At 41.2% G+C, this 25,371-nt stretch overlaps 1 protein-coding gene across 2 annotated transcripts in view; it reads right to left on the bottom strand.

The window, feature by feature from the left end:
• Positions 1-25,371, bottom strand: part of RYR3 (ryanodine receptor 3) — a 563,985-nt gene that overhangs the window by 263,898 nt on the left and 274,716 nt on the right. For both annotated transcript variants that reach the window (XM_029237020.1, XM_029237021.1), the window contains exons 11-12: positions 9,449-9,622; positions 5,811-5,932 (exon numbers count right to left, since the gene is read on the bottom strand). In XM_029237020.1, the coding sequence (XP_029092853.1) occupies positions 5,811-5,932; positions 9,449-9,622 (296 nt within the window). The remainder of the gene's footprint in view (positions 1-5,810; positions 5,933-9,448; positions 9,623-25,371) is intronic.

The raw sequence follows: 25,371 nt of genomic DNA, 5'->3' as shown, positions 1-25,371 counted from the left end.
ATTTGGGAACAAAAACCCAATCAGAAATGACTCCCCAATTCTAGATTCAGTGAAGAATGAATTCATTTTCCTCAATATTTCTGGTCTAGTTGCAGAGTTTGTTTTTCTCTCTCCCTCTCTCTTTTTTTTTCTTTTGAAATATTTTGCATTTACTAGAGATACTCATGCCAGTTTAGAGAAAAGTGTGTTTGTTTCTTCATGTGATAAGAAATGAGGATGAAAGAAGAGGTTTGTAGGCATTTCTGTAGCTTGATGGGGCAGTGCATTGCTACACAGAGGGTTGGAAAGCCCAGGGTCTCAGGCATAAAAAAGAATGAACTTCTGCCATTTACACCAATGTGGATGGACCTTGAGAATATTATGCTGAGTGAAACAAGTCAGAGAGAGAAAGACAAATATTGTATGATATCACTTATATATGGAATCTAAAAGATAATACAAATGAATGTATATGCAAAACAGACTCACAGATACAGAAAACAAACTTGTGGTTAACCAAGGGCAGAGGGAAGTGGGGAGGAACAAAATAGGGGTATGGGATTAACAGACAAACTATTATGTATAAAATACCTAAGCAAGAAGGATATATTGTATAGCACAGGGAAGTAGAGCCATTATCTTGTGATAACTTATAATGAAGTGTAATCTGGAAAAATACTGAATCACTACGCTGTACACCTGAAACTAACATAATATTGTAAACCAACTATACTTCAATTTCAAAGAAAAGAAACACTTGGGGAAAACTGAAGAAAAAAAAAAAGGGAGACGTTTTATAATTATAAGAGTCAATTTTGGGGGAAGATATACCTATTATAAACATAAAGCACCCAACAACAGAGACCAAAATATGTGAAGCAAAAATTGACAGAATTGAGGGAGAAATAGACAATTCAACAATAATAGACTTCAATTACATCTTCAAGCAGGTAATGTAATAAGCTATATAAATAAAGGATGAAACCACATCATTATCTCAACAGACAAAAAGAATCTGACAAAATCTAACACTCATTCAAGATAAAAAGCTCTTAGCAAACTAGGAATAGAAGAGAACTTCCTCAACCTGATAAAGGGCATCTACAAAAACCCTGTAGTTAACATCATACTTAATGGTCAAAGACCAAATGTTTTCCCACTAGTTCAGGAACAAGGCAAGGATGTCTGTTCTCTCTGCTTTATTCCACATTGCAGTGGATGTTCCATCCAGTGCAATCATGCAAAATAAAATAAAATAGAAATAAAGGACATTCTTATGGAAAGGAAAAAAAAACCTTTTTATTCCCAGATGACATGATCCTGTATGTAGAAAATTCTAAAGAGTCCACACCAAAAATTATCCCCGGTAGAATAAAAAATTTCATTTAAGTCATAAGATACATGATTAATCTCTATACCAGTATTTATAGACACCAGCAGTGGACAATCTGAAATGAAATTAAGAAATCATTTCCATTTGTAGTTGCGTCAAAAATAAATACTTAGGAATAAATTTTACAAAAGAAGGGAAAGATTTATACACTGAAAACTGTAATATCTTGCTGAAAGGAATCCAAGAAGAATAAATAAATGGACAGACATTCTATGTTTATGGATTGAAAGATTCATTATTAAGATAAAAATTTCCTGAAACTGATCTATAGATCCAATGCAACATCTATCAAAATCCTAGCAGACTTTCTTACAGAAATTGACAAATTCACCCTAAAATTTACATGGGAATGCAAAGGACCTAGAAGAGACAAAATAATTTTGAGAAAAAGTACAAAATTGTAGGAGGACTCACTCTACCTGATTTTAATACTTACTATAAAGCTACATTAAGGAAGACAGTGTTGTATTATCATATACATGTTTTAGCATGTGACATGAGTATACCTGTATGTGTGTATCTCTCTCTCTCTCTCTCTATATGTATACACACATGTTCATGTATATACATACATATGTACCTTTATGTGTACATACGTGTGTATGATATATATATGTATACGTATATATATATAAAACACATACACAGAAATACTCTTCAGCAATAGAAAGGAACAGAACACCATTATGTACTGCAACAGGGATGAACCTCAAAAACGTAATGCCAAATGAAAAGGCCAGATTCAAAAGATCATATATTGTGTGATTTATCAATTTAATGCATTAAAATGTGATAGAAATAGATGATTGGTTGCCTAAGGCTGGGGGTGGCAACTAGTATAAATTGCAACGGGCATAAGAATCCTTCTGGGGTGATGAAAATGTTCTAAAGCTGAATTGTGGCAATGGCTATACGGCTCGTAAATTTATTAAAATTCACTGAGTTGTACACTGAAAAGGATGAATTTTATGATATGTAAATTATAAGCCAATAAAGCTGTTTAAAAATAATTTTCCGATTGCTTGGCACGTAACTTGCACTGAATTTTAAAAAATAACAGCTTTATTGAAATATAATTCACATATCATACAGTCATCTATTTAAAGGGTACAATTTAATGGTTTACTAGTTTTTAGTATATTTACAGAGTTGTGCAATAATCACCTAAATCAACTTTAGAATTTTTCCTCAGCTTTCCCCCAAATCCCACACCCATTAGTAGTCACTCCTCTTTTCACCTGCTGCCACCCCAGCCCTAGGCAACCACAGATCTATTTTCTGTCTCTACAGATTTGCCTCTTCTGGATATTTCATATAAATGCAATAATACAATATGTGTTCTTTTGTGACTGGCTTCTTTCACTGAGCATCATGTTTTTAAGGTTCATTTATGTTGTAGTGTATATCGGTACTTCATTCCTTTTTATGGACATATAATATTCCATTGTATGGATATAGCACCTTTTATTTATGCATTCATCACCTGATGTTTAGGTTGTTTCCACTTTTGGGCTATTATGAGTAATGCTGCTTTGAACATTTGTATACAAGTTTTTGTGCGTGTGTATGTTTCATATCTCTTGAGCGTATACCTAGGAATGAAATTGTTGAGTCATACAGTAACTCTATGTTTAACATTTTGAGGAATTCCCGGACTGTATTCCAAAGTGGCTGCAACATTTTACATTCCCACCAGCAGTGTGTGAAGGTTCCAATTTCTCCACATCCTATCCCACACTTCTAACTGACAGTCTTTTTGATTATAGCCATCCCATCCTAGTGAGAATAAAGTGTTATATCACTGTGGTTCTGATTTGCATTTTTCTGATAGCTGATGGTATTGAACATCTTTTCATGTGCTTATTGGCCATTTATATATCTTCTTTGGAGAAATGTCTATTTAGATCCTTCACCCATTTTTAAATTGGTTCCATTTGTCTTCTTAATGCTGAGTTGTGAGTGTTCTTTATTCTAGATACAAATCCCTTATCAGATCTATGATTCACAGATATTCTCTGCCATATCATGGGTTGATTTTACACTTTCTTAATGGTGCCCTTCACAGCAAAAAAGCTTTTAATTCTGATAAAGTCCAATCTATCTACGTTTTCTTCTGTAGGTTTTGTTTTCGGTACCCTATTGAAGAAACCATTGCCTGATTCAGGGTCATGCTGATTTGAGCCTATGTTTTCTTCTCCAGGTTTTATAGTTTAAGGTCTTACAATTAGGTCTTTAATGCATTTTGAATTAATTTTTGTATTAATTTGTGAGGTAGGGGCCCCTGACTTAAGAAAGATATAAGGACAGAGGTTGAGAGAATTGAGGGCCACATTAATAAAGCCATCCACTCCCTATGGTGATGGTTGTGGTCATAGCCCAGACTATATGAAAATTTCATGTGTACATGTAGCTAATTTTTTCTGCCCATACCAAGCCATTCGTTCTTAGGCTCTTTCTTTGAAGAAGGAGAACAGTCTGGATGTAATGCAGAATAAAAAGGAGGAAATATTTTGCTCAAGGTTCACAGAAAACCAGTGGCAGAGCCAAAAGCAGACAGAAGATCATTGATTTGCAGGTCTCAGTCCCATCCTGTAGCAGGAATACCCCTATTGTCTACTTGCCTTCAATTTAGTATCAGGACCCCTGAGTTGTACATAGCCAACCAACCAGAGGTGATATTTCTCAGCCTTCCTTTAGCTAGATGTGGCCATGTTACTACTGTTAGCCAATAGAATGCAAGATAAGGTGATCTAATTCTGGGTTATATTTTTTTAAAAAAGAAATGGCTTGCACTCTACTTCCTCTATCTTCCCATCTTTTCAGGATGGACCTCAGACATGGTATTAGTAAGCTATTTTTAAAATTAATTAATTAATTAATTTATGGCTGTGTTGGGTCTTTGTTTCTGTGCGAGGGCTTTCTCTAGTTGTGGCAAGCGGGGGCCACTCTTCATTGCGGTGCGCGGGCCTCTCACTATCACGGCCTCTCTTGCGGAGCACAGGCTCCAGACGTGCAGGCTCAGTAATTGTGGCTCACGGGCCCAGTTGCTCCACGGCATGTGGGATCTTCCCAGACCAGGGCTCGAACCCATGTCCGCTGCATTGGCAGGCAGATTCTCAACCACTGTGCCGCCAGGGAAGCCCTAGTAAGCTATTTTTAATCACATGGATGAAGTATACATACCAGCACAGTTGGTTCTCAACTGTGGCTGAATATAAGAATTTTCTGGGGAGTGCTAATAAAAAGCTGGTGTTTGGATCCCACCCCAGAGACTCTGATGCAATTGTTTGGAGATGCCACCTGGGCATCAGCGTGTTAAAAGCTTCCCAGATGAATCTAACATCTGGCCAAGGTTAAGACCTTTACTCCAGGGCAGTGGTTTGTAAACTTTAGCAAGCATCAGCATTAACTGGAGGGCCCATTAAAACTCAGTTTTTCTGAGGTACCACTCCTAGGTGTCTGATTCAGTAGGTCTGTCGGGGGTAAAACCCAAGAATTTGTATTTTTAACAAGTTCCCAGGTGATGCTGCTGGGCTGGTCCAGGGACATACTTTAAGAACCTGTAGGAGATCTCAAAGAAGAAAACTGAGCCCCAGTAGTGGCATGGTCTGTTTTCCCCAAGCCACCTGCCTCCCCTATATTATTACTTGAAAAAGAAATAAAAGTTTATTCTGAACCACAATGGCAACTTAGCCTGTATCCTAACTAACACACATCCCTTGGATCACAGTAGTTCAACAGGAAGGAAAATAAAAGTACAAAAATTTTTTCTCATTTCATGCAAATTCACACACGCTATTGAAACCCTCTAGGCTTTAGAGATTTTCCTATGAGAGAAGGATGGCTTGCAACACTGCACTGTTTACAACAGAATCCATTCCTCGTGGTAACTGGTGAACATAATCCACAGAGTTCTGTTTGGGCAGCACTGTTGAGGCTGGAGGAATTATGATCCAAGCAGGCTAAGTTACTTTCCCCCATTTAAGTCCCAGCCATAGGTGGCTAACCCAAGCCTTCCATGTAAATCTCCTTGGAACCAAACCACAGCTGCAATTCTGAATGATGTAGAAAGCCTTTCTAAATAGCACAGAGGGTGTGGATCCATTGCTCCTCTCTCCTCCCCTCTTCACGCACTAATACAAACGGGACTTAAAGCACTCCAGATCTTTCCACTTAATTTTCACGAGAAGACCTTGGGTGTTTGTGACACCAACCTGAATAACTAATGCGTCTTGGGCATCTGTTGGGCCAAGAGTGAAGCTGGGAGGAGCTTACCTACTGGGAAATAAGTTTCAATCCCAAGCTCTTTCTGGCAAAACTCTTTGCTGGTGCATACTTATTTCCTGAAAATTCATAGTATTAACAGGGGATGGTTGGTGGGATTGGATGGCCACAAAATAGAAACTGACGAGCAGAGAAAGGGAAGGAGCTCACCTACCTTACAAACTGGCTGAATAAAGCGGTCGTGTTCCGGATGATCCGGGCAGCCTGGGACTCCTCATGCTGGCATCTCTGCAGTGTTAACCCGTCATCCATGTGGCCTTCCTGATGGAGTATGACCTACCCCAGAGCCAAGGACACCAGTTCCAGGTTACACAGCTGGAGAGTTAACGTTTCTGGCAGTATTTCCCTCATGCCTTGTACTACTTCTCCCCAGTCGAGTTCCCCACAGGCCCATTTTGAAAGTGGGACATTAACAAAGTTATTTTCCCCATACTCCCTATTGCTGACCTATGACTCATTCCTGAGACACGGTGCTTTGATGAAAATGAAACTTCATGTGCCACTGTGATGTGAGTTACAATAAATTCCTTGGGTCTAGATGGCCAATTTGAAAGGGTGAAAACATATTTTATGATAGATTTTTCTCTTAAAATGAACACAAGACCTTATCCTTGGAGATGAGAAAAATCACTTTGTTCAGAGCCTTTTCCTCCAGAGATAAACCAAGAAAGAAGAAAGACAAGTTAAAATAAAACCCTCTACTGGGATCAGGCATGGCTTTCTCTCCTGAATGACAGCTACACTGAGTTAGCTGACTGTAGAACTGGGGAAGCAGCTCGAGGTGGTAGTTTGCTTCTCATGGAGGCTAGAGAGGGGGTTTGAAAGCCTGGGCTTGGGTATCAGCTGACCTGAGTTCTAATCCTGCTAGGCCACATCCCAGCTGTGTGACCTTGGGCAAATCTCTGCTTTGACTTCGCCATCTGCAGGTGTTATTTAGAGGGTTGTTTAGAGGATTCGATGATTTACATGTAAGTCATTTAGCATGTTTCCTAGAATATAAAAGGTACTCGATGCATATTTGTTATAAGGGGAAATATATTACTGATCTCAGATCAGTTGTCTGGAAGCTAGTATACTTATTGCTCACCAGTGACATCATGATAGAATTTTTGGGTGGGGCTGGCATCTTTTGGCGTGGAGGTCAGCCGTTTTTTTCTCTAGAAGGGCCAAATATATACTGTTATTAACTGGGATGGTTTGACTCTGGTTCAAGTCAGGGTCAAATCCTGATTCAAGTTCCTGGCATGGTTTCCTCTGGATGGTGAGTAAGTGAGGGGAGGCCATCTGTAGATCCTGGGGAAGGGGGATGGGGGTCAGTCGGTCTCTATGACAATTAAATATGTGGCTCCAAAAAATATCCTTTTTTTGTTATCTCATTTTTGTTATCTCATTTTTAGCACAAAGAAACAACTTATTTTCCTTTCCACGTGAAAATCTCTTCCTTATTTTCATTCTTCTGAAAGCATACCCTGATTTAATGAATTCACACAGGAAGTAGAATGCTGGCTTGTACAAGTTTATGTTCATTTTCGAAAAAAGACCTCTGGCCTCAGTCCCAGCTTTTGGGTCAGTCCCTAAAGACCTTAGGTTTTGCTTGTTCAGATAACACATTCAAACCAGCCAACCAAACAAGAAAGTAATGAGAAATGGGGGAAATGCAGCTGTTAGAATGTTGTTATTATGTATCCTATTGATCGCTGCAGCTCAGGTCCTTCCTAAGGTCCTTTTTCTCTCGGAGGAATTCCATAACCCGAGAGCAGAAGCCCAAGATGGAAAGAAGGTACTTCCTTTAAGGTGAAGTATCATTCGTCAGGTTTTTCACTGTGTCTGTTTCCAATTGGTTTTTCTAAATTCCCATTTTGTTTCATAAAATGCTTAACACAGATTGGACATTCTTTGTATCTATAGAGGGGAACTTAACTGGCTCCTCGCGAAATGGAGCTGGGCAGCCCTATCAAGGGCTGAGCGTTATGGCACCATTTAGAGAGAGTTTCTGGAAGCATCTCCCAAATTCACATGCACACTTCAGCAATTAAATGGACCTCTGGAGTATGGCCAGATGAAAAAGTCAGGGGTAGGCACAATAAATCAACACCGTAAACTGGGATCTCTCCTAGTTGACAGGGTCCTTCAACTGTGTCCCCACCCACACAGAATTACAGCCAAGATCCACAAATTCTACTTTCTTAAATGTCACTCTTATCTTAGTAGGTATGAAAAATTGTGGAAACTCTAGGTGATATTATCATACTCTTTAGAGGATTTAATTTTCTTCTCATTGGCTGTTAGGGTAGATGATGGGCCTTTGGCATCGATTTTCAATTTGCCCTTATTTCCAGGGTGCAGCCCTTACTCCTGGGTTAGAGCCCTTTTGGGGATTCAGTTGAAAACCTACTGTATTTTCAGGGGCCATTCCAGCTTGAGGGACTTCGACTATGGACTATGTCTCCTAGTACTGTCATACTGTCCACATCTCTGCTTTGCTCTTCTCCACCATAGCTGGCACTTTCTGTTCGCTATCTTAGCGTCATACTCTATCCACAGTCAGCTTAAGATGCTAAGGGAAACTGCATATAGAATTTCAGGTTCATGTTTCTATAGTTTCCTCCACTGGGGAATGTGGCCCCTCAAGTCCCAGAAACCTCGGCTGACCTTATCACAAATATGTCTCTCCTGCCCGGTGAAACTAACATAAGACCCCACTCCTTGTGCTGCAACTCAGAAAAATGCTGAGGGGAAAGTGGTGATAAAGGAGGAACTCACCTTAGTGCACTTACATTCTATTTGGGATCTTTAGTACCCATGTCCTGGGTGCCTCGCTTGTGGAAGCCCTCAAACGGTTTGTTTCTGTGTTTAATCCAGCCTTTATAATTGTTGGCAGAGGAAGGGCTGGGTTCATACAAGTTAGTCTTTGTGGCCTCTTACTTATTCTATTTTCTACCTCCTCTTTGTAATTTTATTTTCCCTTTCTGGATATTTTCCTGGTACATTTTACTTTATACAAAAATAAGCTAATTATTACTTTATGGTTTCCTCCCAACCTCCTTTCTTACAATAACCAGCATTCTGGGAAACTTTTCATCACCTCCCATTAGGCTGACATATAGAAAACACAGTGTACGGTGCTTCCTAGAAACTTATTATGGGACTCCTTGGCTACCCAAACCCATGTTTTGTTAAGGGTTTTCAAAAAAAAAAAAATTATCATGCCTGGAGCATCTATTTTCTGGTTCCTATCAAAAGAAACCCTATTATGGCAATTGACTTTCTGGAAAAAAGATGTTGTATGTATCCAAGCCAGATTTCCCACTGTAGCAGGCTGTGACAGACCACTCAGATCTGCATTCATTCTCTGGGAATACAGTATCATTCCACGGTATCTCCTATTTCTGCACGTTGGTTCCTGTGCGCTTGTTATCATGCTATCTGCCTTTTTCTTTGTAGAGATTCTATTTAGTCTGCATATTATGAAAACTGCATAATGACTCAAGTATCCACTTAAATGAAAGGCGCAATGATGTGGAGACTCCCAAAACAGCATACCACCAAAAGTCATTTAGTTCAGGTTTTAGAGCACATGGAACATATTCTACCCTCTCCTCACAGATTTGTCATCTATGTAGCTCTTTTCTTTTCCCCACTGAACATGAGGTCAGAGTAACCACATTAGGCTACACAATCTGTCACAGAAATAACTCTTCAGAATAGTAAGAAGTAAACATACATCATGTTCACCTGATTCTCACAATCACTTCCCTTGCCTAGTTGCTTCCAGCCTTTCTAACCCCTCACCTTTCTTTTCACAGGTCCCAGGCGGGATGTCTTGGCATCTTGTGCTTTGTAGGTCACCCAGAGACCACTGGCTATATGTTGGACAAAGCAGACAGAGTCTCCGTACTTGATTTCTGGGACTCCCATGCCCTCTATATCTCGCTTGTGACTGGAATCCAGTTTCTCCTTGATTTCCTATTTCACAGAAAATGAAACAAAGGTAGGCATGTCTGATTAAATAGAAATGCAATGTATAAAGCAAGTCACCTGTGCAGAATTTGTAAGCCAGGGAACCGATTACCAGGATAATCATGATGTGCCCGTCCAAGCCAGGACTGCAGAAAGCCTTGCTTCCTTTATCTGCTGCTAACTGTAAAATCAATGGATTTCAAGTTTTGGCTACTTTAGTGATTATTTAATCACTCTTTGGTTCTGGTTTTATATATTTCTCCATTATATTTTCTACTTTCTTCATCCCGACTTAGATACCTTAATAACTAACGCTTTACTGGCCAAATAACTTATTTTCAGCAAATTGTATCCTCCATGATTTTAATGGTTATGTTATATAAATGCCCTGACTCAGAGCTTTAAATATATCTGTTAAAATCATATAAGTATGGAGACAGAACCAAGATGGCACAGTAGAAGGACGTGCTCTCACTCCCTCTTGCGAGAACACCAGAATCACAACTAGCTGCTGGACAATCATGGACAGGAAGACACTGGAACTCACCAAAAAAGATACCCCACATCCAAAGACAAAGGAGAAGCCACAATGAGACAGTAGGAGGGGCGCAATCACAGCAAGATCAAGTCCCATAATTGCTGCGTGGGTGACTCACAGACTGGAGAACACTTATACCAGAGAAGTCCACCCACTGGAGTGAAGGTTGTGAGCCCCACGTCAGGATTCCCAACCTGGGGGTCCGGCAACGGGAGGAGGAATTCCTAGAGAATCAGACTTTCAAGCCTAGTGTGAACTGATTGCAGGACTTTGACAGGACAGGGGGAAACAGAGACCCCACTCTTGGAGGGCACACACAAAGTAGTGTGTGCATCAGGACCCAGGGGAAGGAGGAGTGACCCCAGGGGAGACTGAACCAGACCCACCTGCTAGCGTTGGAGGGTCTACTGCAGAGGCGGGGGGTGGCTGTGTGGCTGTGGCTCACCGTGGGGACAAGGACACTGGCAGCAGAAGTTCTGGGAAGTACTCCCTGGCATGAGCCCTCCCAGAGTCTGCCATTAGCCCCACCACAGAGCCCAGGTAGGCTCCACTGTTGGGTTGCTGCAGGCCAAACAACCAACAGGGAGGGAACCCAGCCCCACCCATCAACAGTCAAGCAGATTAAAGCTTTCCTGAGCTCTGCCCACCAAAGCAACAGTCAGCTCTACCCACCACCAATCCCTCCCATCAGGAAACTTACACAAGCCTCTTAGATAGCCTCATCCACCAGAGGGCATACAGCAGAAGCAAGAACTACAATCCTGCAGCCTGTGGAACAAAACCCACATTCACAGAAAGATAGACAAGATGAAAAGGCAGAAGGCTATGTACCAGATGAAGGAACAAGATAAAACCCCAGAAAAACAACTAAATGAAGTGGAGATAGGCAACCTTCCAGAAAAAGAATTCAGAATAATGATAGTGAAGATGATCCAGGACCTCGGAAAAAGAATGGAGGCAAAGATCGAGAAGATGCAAGAAATGTTGAACAAAGACCTAGAAGAATTAGAGAACAAACAAACAGAGATGAACAATACAATAACTGAAATGAAAACTACACTAGAAGGAATCAATAGCAGAATAACTGAGGCAGAAGAATGGATAAGTGACCTGGAAGACAGAATGGTGGAATTCACTGCTGCAGAATAGAATAAAGAAAAAAGAATGAAAAGAAATGAAGACAGCCTAAGAGACCTCTGGGACAACATTAAACACAACAATATTTGCAATATAGGAGTGCCAGAAGGAGAAGAGAGAGAGAAAGGACCCGAGAAAATATTTGAAGAGACTATAGTTGAAAACGTCCCTAACATGGGAAAGGAAATAGCCACCCAAGTACAGGAAGTGCACTGAGTCCCATACAGGATAAACCCAAGGAGAAACACACCGAGACACATAGTAATCACACTGGCAAAAATTAAAGACAAAGAAAAATTATTGAAAGCAGCAAGGGAAAAATGACAAATAACATACAAGGGAACTCCCATAAGGTTAACAGCTGATTTCTCAGCAGAAACTCTACAAGCCAGAAGGGAGTGGCATGATATACTTAAAGTGATGAAACGGAAGAACCTACACCAAGATCACTCTACCTGGCAAGGATCTCATTCAGATTCGTTGGAGAAATCAAAAGCTTTACAGACAAGCAAAAGCTAAGAGAATTCAGCACCACCAAACCAGCTCTACAACAAATGCTAAAAGAACTTCTCTACATGAGAAACACAAGACAAGAAAAGGATCCACAAAAACAAACCCAAAACAATTAAGAAAATGGTAATAGGAACATACATATAGATAATTACCTTAAATGTTAATGGATTAAATGCTCCAACCAAAAGACACAGGCTTGCTGAATGGATACAAAACAAGACCCATATATATGCTGTCTACAAGAGACCCACTTCAGACCTAGGGACACATCAAGACTGAAAGTGAGGGGATGGAAAAAGATATTCCATGCAAACGGAAATCAAAAGAAAGCTGGAGTAGCTATACTCATATCAGATAAAATAGACTTTAAAATAAAGAATTACAAGAGACAAGGAAGGACACTACATAATGATCAAGGGATCAATCCAAGAAGAAGATATAACAATTATAAATATATATGCACCCAACATAGGAGCACCTCAATACATAAGGCAACTGCTAACAGCTATAAAAGAGGAAATCAACAGTAACACAATAATAGTGGGGGACTTTAACACCTCACTTACACCAATGGACAGATCATACAAACAGAAAATTAATAAGGAAACACAAGTGTTAAATGACACAGTAGACCAGATAGATGTGACTGATATTTACAGGACATTCCATCCAATAACAGCAGATTACACTTCCTTCTCAAGTGCACATGGAACATTCTCCAGGATAGATCACATCTTGGGTCACAAATCAAGCCTCAGTAAATTTAAGAAAATTGAAATCATCATATCAAGCATCTTTTCTGACCACAACGCTATGAGATTAGAAGTGAATTACAGGGAAAAAAACGTAAAAAACACAAACACATGGAGGCTAAACAATACGTTACTAAACAACCAAGAGATCACTGAAGAAATCAAAGAGAAATCAAAAAATACCTAGAAACAAATGACAATGAAAACACGACAATTCAAAACCTATGGGATGCAGCAAAAGCAGTTCTAAGAGGGAAGTTTATAGCTATACAAGGCTACCTCAAGAAACAAGAAAATTCTCAAGTAAACAATCTAACCTTACACCTAAAGGAACTAGAGAAATAAGAACAAACAAAACCCAAAGTTAGCAGAAGGAAAGAAATCACAAAGATCAGAGCAGAAATAAATGAAACAGAAATAAAGAAAACAATAGCAAAGATCAATAAAACTAAAAGCTGGTAGCTTTTAGCCAGACTCATCAAGAAAAAGAGGGAGAGGCCTCAAATCAATAAAATTAGAAATGAAAACGGAGAAGTTACAACAGACACCGCAGAAATACAAAGCTTCCTAAGAGACTACTACAAGCAACTCTATGCCAATAAAATGCACAACCTGGAAGAAATGGACAAATTCTTCGAAAGGTATAACCTTCCAAGACTGAACCAGGAAGAAACAGAAAATATGAACAAACCAATCACAAGTAATGAAATTGAAACAGTGATTAAAAATCTTCCAACAGGGCATCCCTGGTGGCGCAGTGGTTGAGAGTCCGCCTGCCGATGCAGGGGACACGGGTTCGTGCCCCAGTCCAGGAAGATCCCACATGCTGTGGAGCAGCTAGGCCCATAAGCCATGGCCGCTGAGCCTGAGCATCTGGAGCCTCTGCTCCACAACAGGAGAGGCCACAGCAGTGAGAAGCCCGCATACCCCCCCCAAAAAAACTTCCAACAAACAAAAGTCCAGGACAAGATGGCTTCACAGGTGAATTCTACCAAACATTTAGAGAAGAGCTAACACCCATCCTTCTCAAACTCCTCCAAAAAATTGCAGAGGAAGGAACACTCCCAAACTCATTCCATGGGGCCAACATCACCCTGATACCAAAACCAGACAAAGATGCTACAGAAAAAGAAAATTACAGACCAATATCACTGATGAATATAGATGCAAAATTCCTCAAGAAAATACTAGCAAACAGAATCCAACAACACATTAAAAGGATCATACACCACGATCAAGTGGGATTTATCCCAGGCATGCAAGGATTCTTCAATATATGCAAATCAATCAGTGTGATACACCATATTAACAAATTGAAGAAGAAAAACCATATGATCATCTCAACAGATGCAGAAAGAGCTTTTGACAAAATTCAACACCCATTTATGATAAAAACTCTGCAGAAAGTGGGCATAGAGGTAACCTACCTCAACATAATAAAGGCCATATATGACAAACCCATAGCAAACATTATTTTCAATGGTGAAAAACTGAAAGCATTTCCTCTAAGATCAGGAACGAGACAAGGATGTCCACTCTCACCACTATTATTCAAAATAGTTATGGAAGTCCTAGCCATAGCAATCAGAGTAGAAAAAGAAATAAAAGGAATAGGGTTTCCCTGGTGGCGCAGCGGTTGAGAGTCCGCCTGCCGATGCAGGGGGCGCAGGTTCGTGCCCCGATCGGGGAGGATCCCACGTGCCACTGAGCGGCTGGGCCCGTGGGCCATGGCCGCTAGGCCTCTGCGTCTGGAGCCTGTGCTCCGCGGTGGGAGAGGTCACAGTGGTGAGAGGCCTGCATACCGCAAAAAAAAAAAAAAAAAAAAAAGAAATAAAAGGAATACAAATTGGAAAAGAAGAAGCAAAACTGTCACTGTCTGCAGATGACGTGATACTATACATAGAAAATCCTAAAAATGCCACCAGAAGACTACTAGAGCTAACCAATGAATTTGGTAACGTTGCATGATACAAAATTAATGCACAGAAATCTCTTGCATTCCTATACACTAATGATGAAAAATCTGAAGGAGAAATTATGGAAACACTCCCATTTACCACTGTAACAAAAAGAATAAAATACCTAGGAATAAACCTACCTAAGGAGACAAAACCCTGTATGCAGAACGCTATAAGGCACTGATGAAACAAATCTAAGATGATACCAACAGATGGAGAGATATACCATGTTCTTAGATTGGAAGAATCAATATTGTGAAAATGACTATACTACCCAAAGCAATCTACAGATTCAATGCAATCGGTATCAAATTACCAATGTCATTTTTTCTGGAACTAGAACAAATCATCTTAAATTTTGTATGGAGACACAAAAGACCCCGAATAGCCAAAGCAGTCTTGAGGGAAAAAAATGGAGCTGGAGGAATAAGACTCCCTGATTTTAGACTATACTACAAAGCTACAGTAATCAAGACAATATGGTACTGGCACAAAAACAGGAATATAGATCAATGGAACAAGATAGAAAGCCCAGAGATAAACCCACGCACCTACGGTCAACTAATCTATGAAAAAGGAGGGAAAGATATATAATGGAGAAAAGACAGTCTCTTCAGTAAGTGGTGCTGGGAAAACTTGACAGCTACATGTAAAAGAATGAAATTAGAACACTCCCTAACACCGTACACAAAAATCAACCCAAAATGGATTAGAGACCTAAATGTAAGACCAGACACTACAAAACTCTTAGAGGAAAACATAGGAAGAACACCCTTTGACATAAATTACAGCAAGATCTTTTTTGATCCACCTCCTAGAGTAATGGAAATAAAAACAAAAATAAACAAATGGGACCAAATGAAACTTCAACGCTTTTGCAGAGCAAAGGAAACCATAAACAAAACGAAAAGAGAACCCTCAGAATGGGAGAAAATATTTGCAAACAAATCAACGGATAAAGGATTAATCTCCAAAATATATAAACAGCTCATGCAGCTCAATATTAAAGAAACAAATAACCCAATCCAAAAACGGGCAGAAGACCTAAAGAGACATTTCTCCAAAGAAGACATCCAGATGGCCAAGAAGCACACGAAAAGCTGCTCACCATCACTAATTATTAGAGAAATGCAAATCAAAACTACAATGAGGTATCACCTCGCACCAGTTAGAATGGGCATCATCAGAAAATCTACTAACAACAAATGCTGGAGAGGGTGTGGAGAAAAGGGAACCCTCTTGCACTGTTGGTGGGAATGTAAATTGATACAGCCACTATGGAGAACAGTATGGAGGTTCCTTAAAAAACTAAAAGTAGAATTACCATATGATCCAGCAATCCCACTACTGGGCATATACCCAGAGAAAACCATAATTCAAAAAGACACATGCACACCAATGTTCATTGCATTACTATTTACAATAGCCAGGTCATGGAAGCAACCTAAATGCCCATTGACAGGCGAATGGATAAAGAAGATGTGGTACATATATACAATGGAATATTACTCAGCCATAGAAGGAATGAAATTGAGTCATTTGTTGAGACGTGGATGGACCTAGAGACTGTCATACAGAGTGAAGTAAGTCAGAAAGAGAAAAACAAATATCGTATATTAATGCATGTATGTGGAACCTAGAAAAATGGTACAGATGAACCGGTTTGCAGGGCAGAAGCTGAGACACAGATGTAGAGAACAAACGTATGGACACCAAGGGTGGAAAACCGTGGTGGGGTGGGGATGGTGGTATGTTGAATTGGGTGAGTGGGACTGACATGTATACACTGATGTGTATAAAATTGATGACTAACAAGGACCTGCAGTATAAAAAACAAACAAACAAAGAAACAACTAATACTAAACTTTCTTTGGGTTATTTGTATGGAAATATGTTAATATAAATGCTTCAGACATTACATGAAATTTCTAAAAATCTTATATGTTCTGGTATAATGTTATAAGTCATAATTCTAGTTATTACTTTAAATGTATATCTCAGAAATAACTAAAAAAAAATCATTTAAGTATCTTTCACAGAAATCAGCAGAGGAAACAGACTCTTGGAGCAGGTCGGGAGCTAGTCCCCTGCAGTAATTGTTGTATTAGTTTTTTATGGCCTCCTCAGTTGAGTGTTACAGTCAATGGGTTTCATTCTTCCATTGCCACAGTTTCACGAAACTTACTGTCTAGTATGGAAAAAGGAGTTGCTTGTGCACCAGGTGCCCACTTGGTGATAACCTGAGGTGCCTGTCACAAAGGGACTCAGGAAGTGGACTGGTAACTCTGTCCCCTTCTCATCAATCAGGGCCTCTGTATGGTTCTACCCTATTTCCATTTCTTCTCTACATCTTGTGTTAAATTGCTCATTTGTAGAAGCCATTAGCTAGGTGGCATTTTGCATTTTTACAGAATAAAAATGTAGCACCCTGTTCCCTCTGCTGTGCCAACTTTACTCTCATTCTTAATGATGGAACAACAGGAGCTCATGCACTAAGTTCTTCCCATGTGTAAGGCAGTGCCCTGAGTTCCTTACATACACTAACTCTTCATAACGGCCTCGGATGTAGCTACAAATATTATCCCAGTTTTACGGAGGAGAAAATGAAGGTACAGAGAAACAAGTAATTTGTCCAAGGTCATTTAAGAAGTAGCGAAAGAGCCAAGATTTAAACCAGGAAGTCCAACTCCAGAGACTGTGCTCTTCCGATGGCCCCAAACTCCTACTCACCCTTTAATACCCTGCTCAGGTGCCACCTTCTCTGTGAAGGCGGAGCTAGTCTCTCCTGCTGTATTTCCCCAGCACAGTCTCATCCCTCTATTGAGTACTTAGCACATCACAATGTAAACGTGCTTGTTTAAATGATACTTTCCTTTTGCCAGGTTATAAGAGGATGAAGGGCATGGGCCAGATGACAATTAATTTTGGATTCCTAATACAGAGAATTATCAATTACTTAACAAACATAAATTGAAGGAACAAATATATATAGCTGAGTAATTTTTTTCCTTCAAATATATATATACTTTTTTCATTTCAGCTCCTATTTCTTTCCTTGAAATCTTCATAAAAGCAAAATTAGTTATTTTGCACACATTTAAGGATCATTTTGAGCAATGTTAATATATTGCAGGAACATTCTTATTTTAAATATATGTTGAAACACCGGCTGGATTGTTAAATATGACTTATTTCTCAAAATGAACATTTCCAGAGGAACTTATTTCTGATTTTATAACAAAAGTCAGTGGGAAAATAGAATTTGATATTTTAGGATTCTTAATAGGCAAGTGGTCAAAAATGCACTTATTCTATAAAACAATGGATATTTGATTTTCATTTCAAAAATATCCAGAGTTCTATAGACACTCAAGCCAGTAGATGGATTTAAAATACAGCAAAGTTTTCATCTCTAGCCTGCTCTCTAACCATAGGCAATGCAGCAAAATAAAAATATTACACGCTACAGCTGTTAAATATGAATAATTACACTGGTTACCAAGAGCTCATAGTTAAAACAGCACATATTCCCCAGTGATCAGCGACTATGGTCATTTCACTTGTTTTATCACTTTTCATTGATTTAAATATGACTTTGCCAAAAATAAAATAAATACTAGGATTTGTTTTTTTTAGAGTCTCTGAAATAAATGGATCATTACTGTTTACAGACGACGGTGTCTTTGCTTTTAAAAAATGGCATCAACTCCCAAAGTTCTATGGCTGGCACTACAGGGGCTGCTTGTAATTCAAAAGAAAGACAGAAGCAATAACAACAAAAACTAAAACATACAGACAAACCGACACTAAAGCCAACTCTACTAAACAACGATGACACAGCTTAAAGAAGTGAGAGCATCCCGAGATAGAGAAGCTGGATTTGGCTGACCACAGGTGGGTGAGCTCCTTTTGACTTAAGCCATGAACTAATGCTCCCCTCTCTGTCTTCACTTGAACATGGCCCCAGATGTATTTACTCTACTGCTAGAAATGGAACCTTCCTATACGATGGGGCTATTTCAGTCACTCCCTTTCAATAACTCCCCAATTCCCACAGAACACAATTCTCACTTCTAAAGTTCTTGTATACCACATGCTTTAACCAAACTGGACTACGTCTCTGTGTCATATCAAGTGTTCCCTCCCTCAGGGCCTTTACTGACATTCCACTTCCTGCTTGGAATGCCCCTACTTCATCTCTGTATCTTTTCATCTTATCCATCAAGCGTTTTGCAGATCCACCTGTGCATTTTCTCTGATCTCATGGCACCTCCCTTCCACTCTCTGAAGACTCTTTCCCATCTTCTGCAATATGAATCCTTTGCTGGTACACTTCCTGTCCCCTGTCTCCAAGGGCAAGACTGAGATTTGTTTGTCTTTACATTTCGCACAATGCTCTGCCTAGGTTGCAAATAATTTGTTTTTGTTTTATTGGTCCGTGGGCATCAAGTTATCTGTTTATCTGCATCAACCTCCCCTACGTTAGATCATGAGTGGATTCCAAGAAGGAACAGGTTACTTGGCCTAATAATGTGTTGAAGGGTAATAATGATCATTACCCCTTGTCTCCACTGAGAGTTTATAAGGAAATGGTTGTGACCACATCATAATTGTCACACAAATATGTATTTAGTTTAGATGATAAGCTGCTGCTCTCCAGATTGATTTAAAACTTCTAGAAGGACACGAAAGGGAACTGGAACTACTATTCGTTTAGTGCCCACTTTGAGAGAAGTATTTTGCCAAGTGCTTTACGATGACAACACCAACATGTGAATTTACCAAAGACCTACACAGTGATGTGTATTAGACATGACACTTTAAAAACATTTTATCTAAACCTCTCAATGGCCCTGCTGTTTTTATTTCTCCTACTTTATAGGTGATAAAACTGAGGCTTGCAGAGTTGGAGTAATTTGCTCAAAGCCCTGTAGCTAGTAAGCAATGGAAGAGAATCCAAAGACAAGTGTAATTCCACAGCCCATTTGTCATTTGAACATAATTTCTTGAATGGTAACTATCAGTACAGTTAAGTATTGATTGTATTAATGTTTATGTGTTTGAATGCTGTTATAAAGAAGAAGTGGAAAATATATGTTATCATTTTGTGAAAAAAATGGCTCTGGGTTCTAAAGTATAAACTTCAGGAGTCATACATACAAACCACTAATGACAACAAGGTGATATGGTTTATATTCAAGGTGCAACTGGAATTTGGAAGAGAGAACAACTCACTCTGCCTGGGGAGTTCGTGATGATTTTATACCAATTGCCACTTTATGTGAGCTTGGCTAGGAGAAAGAGGAGAGACGGGGAATGCAGAAGGGGTGGACATTCTAATAAGATGGGTATAGTGTGGCAAGGGGGTGGTGAAGTCCAGAAAGGGACCTGAACAACAAGGACTCTGACTTCATCCTGTAGGTGCACGTTTCTCAAACTCGCACTGTTCACAGACATTCTGTGGGAAAAGAGGACTTTGGACAGTATCTTCTTCCAGGAGTCAAAGGGAACATTAGGATAGTATAAAATGGACTCTTACGAGAATAGCAAAAAGAAACAAAACAACCTATTCAACTCTGTTTAACGTAGCATTTTACTTAAAAAATTTTTTTTCCCATAGAATTATTGTTTGGAACACCTCTTGGAAAAAGCTAGCATAGGTAATGGGAATCCGTTGAGACTTTTAAGTGAGGGATAACACAAGGGTTGCATCTTAGTACAATTGTTCCAGCAGCAACGTGAATGACGGATTGAAAAGAAACAAAGGCATAGAGATGGATGAGTTTTAGCTATGGTATCAGAAATCTAGCACGATACCTGGCACAGAGTAGGTCCTAATTCGTGTTTATTATTAGAGTGAAATTTGCTGCATTTGACATATTGAAGCCACCTACATTCACAGAGGACAAAAAAGTACCTTTCCAAAAGAGAGGAAAAAATCAAATAAGATTCAGAGGAAAAAGAGATATGGGAAGATGGGCCCCATTCATGGATGCTGGGGTCAACCATCAATAAACTGCTGGTGAGACCATTCCTTCGTAAAAGTCGCAGGAGAAACCTTGAGAAATCACCTTTAGGTTCACTTCTCCACCAGTATAGTCCCCTTCTGCATTTCTGATCTCGAATGGGAGGTCTTAGAATGGCCTTAAAAAAATTGCACACTGCAGGATACTGCAAGGAGCCTGGCTGGCCCCAGGGCTGGCTGCAGAGCCTCTGCTGGGTGGGAAGCCAATGACAGATCCTCTGCCATTTCCAGCACGCTAGGGGAGCAGGCCTGTCCGGCTCGTTAGGGAAGGTGCATTTCGTGAGCAGGGGTCACTGTGCTGGGCTCTTTCCTCCGTCTTTCTCATCAATCCCTCCCTACATGATCACCTTCAGGTAGGCCGCACTCCTGCCATTTCATGGATAAGGAAACACTCTCTTAGGTCATCTTCCTGGTCTCATTTAATCCTCATAACAATCCTTCGGGACATACTTCTTCACTCTCGTGTTTTACAAAAAGAGACAGGAAGACTGAACAGCATATGGCTGAGCCAGGATTCAAAGCCAGGTTTCCTCCACTTCAAAGCCCAGGGTTCTCCTTGACTGCCTCTCTATCTGGTCCACTTTGAACAATCAAGTCTTGGGAAACTGTCGAGTTAAATTTTACAAATGCTTTGTAGATTCCATTTAAAATGAAACTGCAGGAGGTGGTGCTGTCTTGGGATGATTGAATCTCAAGGTCCATGTTTTCTTCTTTCCCCTTCCCTCCTTTCCTTCATACCCTCTCTTTCCCCAACTGAGAACTTGGTGAGGAAATGGACAGAGCCAGCAAGGGGACAGGCGCAAAGAGCACTACTTCGGTGCTTGCGATTTCACAGAGGGATGCTGTGAGCCCCGCTGCCCTCTTGTTTTGGGCGGGGCCGCTGAGGTTAAAATGCTCAAGAGGATCCCGTCTACAGGGATGCTTTCCACTCACAGCAGAGAGAGCAGTGGGCAGTTTATAAGGGGAAGTCACGTTTGGCCGAGAACACAGATCTTAACATACAGTAGATATTTGATAAATGTTGACTGAATTGAATTGGATGTTTTTATACACTGAGGAAAAATTTCCTCCAACTGAGAACAGTGATAGCTGTCTGCCTTTATGTAACAAAGGAGGCAAAATTTGAGACGAGCTCAATCATTCAAAACTTATGGTAGAGTCATTAAAAGTAGCCATAAAATAAATGGCTTCACATAATAAGGCTTGCTTTAACATTATTAATTCACCCTTCCCTGAAAGGAACTGAGTGTTATAAACTGACGTGCAGACATGACATCTAAATAGACGGTCTTGCTGTGCCAGAGTAAATATTAAATCGCATTACCCGACAATCCTTGGGGAATGGCCTTGCAATGTCAAGACCACGGGGAAATGATGTGAAATCAAGTTCACAGAAATTTGACTTCGACGTTCCAATCAATGAATGTCTCTCCTTAAGTGTTTATAGGGGTTGTGTTATGATCGAAAATGATTACACAATGAGGAGGAAATCTATGAAGAGGATGGAGGTTAAAATGGCATGGATTTCACTCTGTATGAACCTATGACCACATTTACGTATCCCTTCAGCAAGCAATGCTCCAACTTACTACATGCTACACACTGTGTGGGGTGCAGAGGTACAGAAAAGGCTGGGGGCATGTGATCCAGGAGCTCCCCATCGAGTGAGTGGTGACTGTAACGGAATCGTGAACAGGGCCCTGCTGGAGGGAAGGGGAAGGGCCTTCTTCCGGTGAGGGGCGCTTGACATTTGTCTGAAAGATGCGGAGGAGTTCGCTGATGACGGTACGTGGAGGGTTAAAAGGGTACAGGTTTAGCGATGAGAAAAGATAACATGTTCAAAGATGATACGTATTTCGTATGCTAGAGCTCAAGGCAAGCGTAAGCTGGTGGCCAGTGATACCATGGAAGGGCAGGCAGGGGTCGGCCCTTACAGCATCTTTTATGACAGACTTCAAATGAGCTGCAACTAGATTAAGAATTGTGTTCAAGGTTCCACAGAGGGTAGATGGGAGTCAAGGCCAGATCTAGGTGACTTGGAAGCCATGTTCTATCTTACGCGCTACCCCTTCCAGATTAAGGGAATAGGTGCGATGCTGTGATTCAGAGCCCTCAGTACTTCCCAGGCCTCCAGTTTGATTTGGATCCCCCGCTGAAGGAGAGGAAAGCAAGCTCTGACCGAGATCCCATTCTGCTCATTCACATAGTTTGCTCAGAGACCACAGTTTGATTCCATCTGAGCCAGGCCAGGTCAATGACTGCGGCCGATGCTCGGACTTGACCGCCAACCCAGCAAGGTTCAGTCACGCCCCCGTCCTGTCGCGCGGGTACAAGATTCACAGGGGCACCTGCCATCTTCCTCGTAAGGACAGTTTGCTGAGGGTATGAACACACACCTGCGGCTGACCTAGGGCCCCGGGTCGTGCAGTCATAGCTGTCACGGTCTCGCGCAGCCTGACAGGAAACGTGGGGCGGGAAGCCCATCACTGCCGGTGACTCAGAGCCCAGCGTCCTCCCAGAACATAGGAGCCTAAATAGTGCTCCTTCCGGGAGTCTCTTCTCCTGTTCTCCAGATTCTCCAGCATACAGAGAAGATCAGATGAATAGCCCCACTCAACCCCATTCACTGAGGCACAAAGGACACACTACCTCCCCGTCTCAACCTTCCCACTGAGTCCCCCCAAACCCTGTGCCACCACCCAGGTCCTGACACGCTATTTCAGACCCCTGTCTGCCGTCTGCTCCATCACCTAACACCTGGTACAGGTGAGAGCTGGCCAGACAACTCAGAGCCTTCCCACTGTTGAAAAACAGAGCCACAAATCTCTCTGCTGGGGAACACTATTCCCCAGTGAGGGGAAGCACAGTGGAGAGTGTATTTAAGGAAGAGAGCCTGCACCAAGTAAGGTAAAAGTACATTTATACTAAGGAGGAGTCTGGAGGCCCAGAGAAATCAAGGCATCTCTAGAGTTCTTCCCCAGGAGCTCTTTGGATCGTGGACGGCAGAACTGCATGTTCCCACATGTTCTTCCTTCCCGTGCAGCTTCACAGTTAAGATGCCCAATGCCCTGTCCACACAATGTCCCAAGGAAGCTCCGATCTCCTGGGGGATGAAGCCTTATCTTGGCCTGACACGGAGACTAGGTCACTTTAATTTCAGTTCCTTTCAAGTTAAAAAGAAGGTAGCTGGACTGAACACTGCTGCACTAAGAGTTATTTAAACCTCCAACATTGTGACGCCAATGAAATGCAACCACATTGCCAAGTGCACAGGACAATGTGACTCACGGGTGACTTTTCATCCAGCTCTGCTATGCTGGCAGCCCCCTGGTACCATGATGCCTCTCAGCCATCAGCTGCTCGCCTCCCTGTGCATGGAAACTGGGGGACTTGCGGAGATAAGGAATGAGCTTTTGGAGGGTAAAATGTGCTCACAGGCTGGAAGTGGTGCCGAGTAGAAGGAATGTTATGAGGACTCTCCAGGGTACTCTGAGCTTTTTTGGCTTCCCGCAGAGGCCACAACACAGGACTGAGCCATGCTCCACGAGGCTAAGCCAAGAAAGGAATGGAATGGAAGAGTCCCCTTGGAACAGGATCCCGCCAGCTGCCTGGAAGGCCACCTGATTCTTCTGCTGTCACAAGAGAAGGCTCTTTCTGCAGTAGTAAAGACCTCAGTGTCAGGGTTTGTCCCAGGGCTGAGGAGACTGGGGTAGAATGCTCAAATAAGGGACAAGCCAAGCTGGCATCTTAGAAAGGTATTTACATGGTCACCAGCTATGATGAGTCACTTCTTACTTTCCACCCCTCCCGACCCTCCCACACCTGCTCTCCCCGCCCACTTCATGTCCAAGTTGTCTGGAGGACTTTTCTGTTGCTTTGTTTCACTGCTCCTTTTAGCCAGTTGCAATGTCCTAACACACTTCCTGGAGGCCAGAATGTTTTATTCCATGGTCATAAACTTGAATTTAAAATCCTTCTTGTGTTGAGAATCTTAAAAAAAAACAAAAGAGAGGGTAACATGAAGGAGATGAGCTCCGAAAACCAGAATGAAGTCAAGGAGCTAACGTGCCATTGGAAGAGAAGCAGACAGAAGGAGATGCTTGAATGGAACTGATGGCAGGAAGCTCTCATTTCTTAAGGTTTGAACCATGGGTGTAGGAAAAGCCTAACTCTGATACAGGGCAACTAGGGGAGAAAAATCTCTGTGCCAGAGATTCTCTGCCTAAAAATACTTCAGGACCATAAAAGGAGGGAAAAAAGGAGTGTGACTCCTTGCTTCAAGGAAGACAGTGCTGAAAGACCGGCCTCTCTGATTCATTATGAAGCAGAGATGTCCCGCAGGAATGCAGCTGTCAGCTTGACACCGAGTCCTACATGAACGGAATCATCAATAAGCCTTTACTGAAATCGTGTTGAGAACACAAATCAAGATCTATTTCTGGAAAAGAGCAAAGAAGAATGAAGCTAGAGATGAAGCTCCCAACGGAGATGCTGAGCTGTCCTCTTAGGAGGTGCAGGCTCCCTGACAACTATGCGTATGTTGGGCAGAGCCCTTCTCATGCTTGGCTAATCTTTCCAGAACAATCATAAAGTAACAGAGCACCAAACTGTCTGTCAGAAGCTAGCTCAGTGTGCAATTCCGACCATCCAACTAGATCCAGCTCTGAGTTACGCAGAGTCAAAACCTGGCTGACCGTTAAGGATAGAGGTTTCAAAAAATATTTGTCTCTCCACACACCAAGTGGCAAAGCTACATGTTTGGGGTTAACATGGTGACCACAGAATTCACTCTTAAAGAAGGCTGGAGATGGACAGGCCAGAGCTAAGAGATC

This window comes from Monodon monoceros, unplaced genomic scaffold (assembly GCF_005190385.1).
Source record: "Monodon monoceros isolate NGI ecotype Baffin Bay Population unplaced genomic scaffold, NGI_Narwhal_1 Super_Scaffold_21, whole genome shotgun sequence".
Taxonomy (NCBI): Eukaryota; Metazoa; Chordata; class Mammalia; order Artiodactyla; family Monodontidae; genus Monodon; species Monodon monoceros.
The sequence above is the reverse complement of the archived record's forward strand: the minus strand, read 5'-3'. Positions and strand labels throughout refer to the sequence as shown.